Source organism: Chrysochloris asiatica, unplaced genomic scaffold (assembly GCF_000296735.1).
Source record: "Chrysochloris asiatica unplaced genomic scaffold, ChrAsi1.0 scaffold00041, whole genome shotgun sequence".
Taxonomy (NCBI): Eukaryota; Metazoa; Chordata; class Mammalia; order Afrosoricida; family Chrysochloridae; genus Chrysochloris; species Chrysochloris asiatica.
The window spans coordinates 15,952,817-15,960,237 of NW_006408559.1; the positions used below are offsets into that span (position 1 = coordinate 15,952,817).

The 7,421-nt window shown below is 41.2% G+C and overlaps 1 protein-coding gene across 1 annotated transcript; it reads right to left on the reverse strand.

Moving 5' to 3' along the window:
- Positions 1–4,002: 4,002 nt before the first annotated feature.
- Positions 4,003–4,947, reverse strand: LOC102834280 (olfactory receptor 9A4-like). The gene has a single exon (XM_006861186.1). The coding sequence runs from the start codon at positions 4,945–4,947 to the stop codon at positions 4,003–4,005; it is 945 nt and encodes a 314-aa protein (XP_006861248.1).
- Between the last annotated feature and the right edge of the window lie 2,474 nt (positions 4,948–7,421).

The window sequence follows — 7,421 nt, forward strand, 5'->3', positions numbered from 1 at the left end:
TTCTTCAACACTTTAAAAAGTTCTTATGCAACAGATTTGCGTAATGCAATATGTTGTTTGATATCTTGACTGCTTCTTCCATGAGTGTTGATAGTAGGATATAGGACAGTTTATTCCTGTTAAGAAGTGATTGATTTTTTGCCATCTCCACTCACCAGTGGGCAGATCTTAAAACATATTTAGGCAATGATCTAGTATCAAAATGTCTTTGCAATACACAGTGGAGTCCTGGTGCAGTATTGTAGGATAAGCACTGGACTGCTAACTGCAAGGTTAGCAGTTCAAGCCCACCAGATGCTGCTTTGAAACCCTGTACAGAATCACTATGGTTTGGAACCACCTCAACAACACTTAACAACAACAACAACAATCCAAGTTGAGACACATGTGCTATAGCAACAGGAAAACCCCTGAACGTATCAACTCAGATTCTAGATGATTTAGAAAGTATTGCTGAAGACCATACACAAAAAGGAATAAGAAAAGACAGGCTGAAAACATCACCAACAAAATGCAAAAATCAGAGTACATATTTATGTAGGTTATATGGCATTTTATAACAGCATTTTCATAAGAAGAGTCAAGCTCTCCAAGATTCAGAAGTAACAACACATGCACAGATCTCTACCAGTCATTAGCAAGGTAACTTAAGAGGAGACTGAAAATTTTGAACACACAACAAAACAAGTAGTGCTAAATATTGATTATCAAGCAGTTCACCATCACAGAAATATTTGATAGAAACAACCAAATGATAGAAATGCTTCTGAAGGAATGCTGAGATCACCTTTGCATAACCACCTGTGACACCAACTTTAATACATTTAAATATTGCATGAAAAGAAGGGCGAAAATGTGTGACGTTGTCTCAAATAGATGTCCCTTCCTAAGCAGCATGGATACACCCAGTGAAGAACACATTAAGGCATCCAAGAAATTAATGCAAGCTTATCCTGATGATATAAACACAGACCTTTATGGAGAAATGATATCGTTTCATTATTACATGAGAAGTAAGTTTGCAGATTCAGGAAAGATTAATTTTACTCATGTAGGCATGCATGCTTCCATAATAGAAGATAGAATACAATGTGTATTTACTAATATTGAAGTTGCTTTATGTATATTCTTAACTTTAATGATCACAAAGTGTACACCACAGCGTTCATTTTCATCCCTAAAGAAATGACCAGTTCTCAGTATATAACAATGATTCAACAAAGACTCAATTTTATTACCCTTATTATGTATGAAACTAGATACTGGTCAGCAGCTTAATTATGACAAAATCATTGAAAAGTTTGTAATAGTAAAGAGTAGAAATAAATATTTTTAATTATAACAAGTTAGAGATGAAAAATCTATTTAAAAATAAAATACAACAATTCGTTAGAATATTTGTTTTATGATATGATCATAAAGCTTTCTCTTATGACATCTTTTCATTTGCTCATTTATAAATAGATATTATATATATAAGTAAGCATCAGGATTGCAGTATGAAATATTTAAAGCAATACTGAGGAAAGCCCATTTCTACATTGTGGGAGGTAAGCAAAAGTTTACGTCGTTAGTTCATGGTCTCATTTTCTTTGTTGCAGGGTGCATGGATTCTTCCTTTCATAGTAAATATGGGAGATAGTAAAAATCCTAGTACTCCGCATTGACTAAAAATTTATAATCTGGTTTATCTCATCCTGCTAAAATGGCGCAATCCACTTTTGTGTTCAATTGCTGATACTAGTGTTGCGTAGTCACAGTTAAAAAGATGTTGTATTATGGATAACAAAGAGATACACACATGTATCAATATCAAGGAAGTTCAAAAAGCTTGTAGAAAAATGGAATTAAAAGATCATAGAATTATATAGTTTTCCCACAAACTTTTTGAAGCCTGCTCGTGTGTACAGACATATATACATACACTCACACAGGTACATACACACATACACAAATACTTATAATACACATACACGTATACATATACACATACACACACACAACGCATATCTCATTCGGATGTGTGGGTAAGCAGAAATGGGGACACCCCAGATTATCAGTGTTGAGGACCCTCTCATGTCCCCGTTATCTGTGCTCATGTGTGAGGGAGAAAAAGGACAAGTAGAGTCTGACACTATTGCAGCTTCACAGTGTGTATGAAGTCGTGGCAGGTTTCAGTTTCCTTTGGAAGACTCCTGCAGTCTGGGAGATAGGAGTTGCCAATCGAGAGGCCATCTGTTGTCCAATTCCCATGGTAGGCATGAGGTCAACATTCATTGGGGTTTGGATTTAGTTTGGTTCACAGGACAGGCACAGAGGAATTGTGACCTCCTTCATTCAGGATCAAAGACTACTACACGTGGCTGGTTCCACTGGATGGAACCTTAAGGCTCCATCTCTAGTCCCTTCTGATGGGACTCTTCTATGGTACTCCTTTTCTTCTCTTATATATATTCCATACTGAGGCTTCAAGGGACTGCCCAACCCTCTCCTTAGACATAGTTATTGGACACAATATGCATTATGCTCACTCAGGGCATTAAAAGAGTCATCCTGAGATACAGGAGAAGAGTTAGAATGAGTGAGAATCGTAGCTGGGGAGCATGCTGTAGAGGAAGGACAGGGTGCAGGAGACACAGAGGAATCTGAGAACTCTGGAATGAAGGGGGATAGAGAAGGAATGGGGAAGATGGGAATGAGTGGGGAGCAAGATGCCAGGGTTGAGGGACTGAAGAGCATGCCTTGCCAGGTCCAGGCCTTCTTCGCTTCTCACCACAGACCAGTGATGCCTTGGTCAGACAGAGCCTTTGTGCAGACTAGAGAAAGGCACCATCTCGGTATTCTGTGTTAGAGGAAAGACATTTCTTCTGTCCAGAAGAGCCCCCATGAACTGGGCTTGTTGAGCAGAATATGGGTGAGATTGAAGACCCCACCTGCATTTCATCTGGTGCCTGTGTGCAAGACAGGATGGTGCTTCCTCCCCCCAAAAAAGGAAGGTGTCACTCACTGCTGAGCAAGGGCAGGACTGGAAGGATGGCCAACTGTCATCATCTAAGTAATCGTCTTCCTTCTCAGCCCTTCCTCCAGCAAGACGTGAAATCTTACAACATTATAAATCCTCTCCTGGAATTGTCAAGAACCCTAAGTCAAGGAGGTAGTCTTTTACTTTCTTGATTTTGCCAACAGAGAAAATCTATGTAAAGGAACTCATCCAGTTGAATTTGGGCTGCAGAGAAGCAATAGGAATGAGGAAACATGGAGTCCAATTCTGGGAGGAATCTAAACAGAAAGAGTTCATTGGAACAGCTGTAACTCTCTCTAGAGTTAGTCGTTCAACTTTTATTTGCCACATCCTCAGACCAACCACAGATTGAAGAGGATTAACTAATACCGTGAAGTTCAACAAAAGGAACCTTCCACACCAATCCTGTCCCCACAACTTTTCACCTTCTCCATCCTACCAGGATTTGCCATATGAGAAGCATGTCAGCATGCAAGGCTGATTCTGTAGCAAAACATACACAAAAAGTATGCACCCACAGTAGCAATCAGCCCAGATGATGTGACAGACAGGAAATGAGGGCATTAGGGCATTTCTAACATGGTCACCTGGTCAAGAAAAGGCTGAACATTCTGAAACGGTTCTAGCAATGACTGATGAAGGAACCGAGTTAGGACTCTGACGTCTTCCAGTCTCCTGCATCAACAAGAAATACATGTTCAGAGGTGGTTCTCAGCAAATTAATTGGGCTAATAGAATACACAAATATGCATACCGCTTCCTTCAAGTTCTTCACACATCATGAGGATGTACTTCTTGAGTTAAATTGTCCTAATGAGCATAAGACTGTGAAATTCTAGTGGACAGAAAATGAATCTCCTCCTACCTGCTTTGTCTACTTTCAAGATTTGAGTGGGATTTATACACATTTGTACACACATACACAGGGACTTAGGACTTTCTGATTGTGAAATAATCAGTGATGGGGACCGTTCCACCTGCTAGTCTTTGAGGAGCTGATAGCAGCGCTTCACGCCATCTCTGAGAACTTCTTTGACTTGGTTATTCCGGAGAGTGAAGATGAAAGGATTCAGGAAAGGGGTCACCACAAATATCAGCAAGGAAACAATCTTGTTGTACTCAGCTGCCTGGGTTTGCTTGGGTTTCACATACAGAAAGAAGCAGCAGTCAAAGCCAATGACAACAAAGCTTAAGTGGGATGTGCAGGTGGAGAAGGCTTTCCTCTGGCTAGAGGCTGAGGGGATCTTGAGGATGGTGGAGATGATGTAGGTGTAGGAGACCATTGTAGGGATCCAAGAGCCAACAATGATGAAAACAGCCATTAAGAAGAGGACAAATTCTGTGAACAGAGTGTTGTCACAGGACAGTTTCAACAGCTGCCCTCTGTCACAATAAAAATGGTCTAATACATTGGATTTGCAGAAGGTAAGCTGAAAGGTAGCATAGACAGGCCAGATTTCAGAAAGGAACCCAAATGCCCACGACATAATCACCAACCACGTACAGGTGCGACTGTTCATGATGCTGCTGTATCTCAAAGGATTACAGATGACCACATAACGGTCCACAGCCATCACTGCCAGTAGTGAAAAGTCTGCAGTCCCCAGAGCAAGGTACAAGAAGAGCTGAGTGACACAGGTAGCTAGTGATAGTCTCTGCATCCCAGGGAGCAACAACGCCCAGAGCATCACAGGGACAACGATGCTTGTGATGAAAATCTCCAGGACAGAGAGGTGGACAAGGAAGAAGTACATGGGAGATTGAAGACGCTTATCAACACAGACAATCGTGATGATGATTGAGTTTCCCATAACTGTCACTGAGTAGAAGAAGAAGAATATCATAAAAAGGATATAGTGTAGTTCTTGGGACCCATGAAAGCCTAGAAGGTAGAATTCAGTGGTACTAGAATAATTCTCCATCATTAGTCCTTGTTCTGCTCCTATGGCCTAGAGAGCAGAGAGAAGTGGCATTGCCCCACGTGGTCCTGCTCTCAAGAAGGAAAAAGACCAGTTAGGGTGAAGAACTAGTTCCAACCTTAGGGTCAGGTGACCTATCCCCCGCTACCATGGACACACCAGTATCAGTTTCTGTCAAGTCAACTCTAACTCATGGTTCCATACGGTTGTAAGTGGCTGATTTGGGGAAAGGAGATCACTGGATCTTTGTTTCAAGGCCCCTCTGGGTGAGCTAGAACCTCCAGCCTTCTGACTAGTAGCTGAACACATTCACTATTTGCAACATCCATGGCCTCCACCATATTGTCTGAGATAAATGTTAAGTCACCTCCAGTCTATACATAAGCATGATTCCACTTTTCTGGGATCAAGCTCCTGGGATGGGCAAACAAATCTTCCTGTCTGTTGGTATGAGGAACACCTTCCAGTCTTTTTCCTAGAGGATGTGCTTACTTACAGTTGTAGGGGTTAAGACTTTAAACATGCCACCTTTGAAGCTGAGTTAATCAATCCCCTCTGGTCCTATGATGCTCCTACTTCCTTTTAGATTGACAGTGTCTAATTCATCTCATCACCAGATGACATAATGATCTTCAAACGCCTTTATGTTGATGAAGCTCATAGGATAGAACACCTTACACTTTACAGATCCAATCTGAGATGAGCATAAAAGAGTAAGGGGTCCAAGGCAACACCTCTATGTTCTCCAAATTTAAAAACACCTATATTCTGTGAGAGAAGGATGAGGCTTTCTACTCCCGCAAAGATTTACAGCCTCGGAAACCCTGTACAGGGTTGTTATGAGTCAGAACGAACTCCATGGCACATAACAACAGCAACAACATATTACAGGGAAACAAGGACTTCTAATAACAATCTGGGGTCCCCAGCTTTGCCATGGCATTAATCCAACAGAAAAGCATGGGGCCATTTCCCAGAGAAGACTCATTTTTCCTCTGACCCCACTTCCTCTCCAAAGTCTTGACGTGAAGAGAAGATGCCACCTAGACAGATATGAGGCCACAGATGCTTCAGACTTCTGGTGTTTTACCCTTGAACTTCTGATGCTTTACCCTCAAGCTCAACCTCACTCAAGGGCCATATCATTACAGGGTCTTTCCCACTCACCTACCCACAAAAGGGAAAGCACGTTCGTTATGGGACTTTAGTCTTCCTCATAGCGTTTATTATTTCCTGGTATTTATCATGCCCTGACTTGTATTTTCCATTCCTACATTTGACATTAAACAAATGTTGTGGTTAAGTGCCATCAAATTGGTTCTGACTCATAGTAACCCCGTATAGCATTTCTGAGGAGCAACTGGTGAGTTTGAAACACTTTCTTTGCTGTTCAAAATGACGTTGCAGTGCAGCGCATCAACCGACAATGATGCACCAGGACTCCTTAAACAAATGTAGCCATTAATAAAACAATAAAAATATCCCTCACCCTTGGAGCTTATCTGCAAGGAAGATGTGCAGGTGAGACTAGAGGTGTATGTATGGAAAACAGTGTCTTTGGCAACCACATGAATTGTGTCCCTGCCCAAATATAAGACACCCATCTTTTAGATAACTTATTCTTAAGATCTGTTTGAAAAACACAGGGTTTCTTTGCCTTACACAGTTTCACACTACATGAGAATGGTAAGCGCACCTCCCATGCTTTCCCTGGTCTGTGATGTGCTCCGTCATTTTTCTGAATTTCTTTTGCTCCTACTCTCAGCAGAGCAAGATCACACAGTCTGCCTTGACCCATGGAGGCTCTCAAATATTAAAGCATCCATTTTAACTCACAGCTGGTGACAGAAACTGTGATGCTTCATAGAAACCGCTTGGTGAATGGTTTCCGAATTCAAGTGGTACCCACACACATGCCATACCTGGTATATCTTAGATACACTCAGAGGCTAGAACATCCAGAGGAGAGGGAAGTGTGCTCTGGAGTCAGTTCCAACTATAGTGATCCTGTATAGGGTCTCCAAGGCTATAAATCTTTATGGGAGCAGAAAGCCTCATCTTTTTTCCCATGAGCAGCTGGACGTTTCAAACTGTGGATCTTATGATTAGAAGCCCAACTTATAAGCCACTATACTACTTGCCCTCCTTAATCGTATATTAACTGTGCCATTAAAAAGTTAATCAAGGAAAAGGGATAGGAAATTTAATTGAATTTATTTATTGTCTATTTAAAGCATTAGAATATAAACTCCCTGAGGTTGGATGGATAGATGGATGACTAGACGATAGATGGATGAATGAGTGGGTGGGTGGGTGGATGGACAGATGGACGATTGAATTACTATGGTCCTTACCAGATTCAATTTGGTCTTATCTTCTTGGTCCTATTCTGAGTTTCCCTTCCTGTCTCAACAAATCATAGCCCTGATGATGTTTAGTTTCTCTTTCTGTGGCTATTTGACTGATAGACAAACAGACTT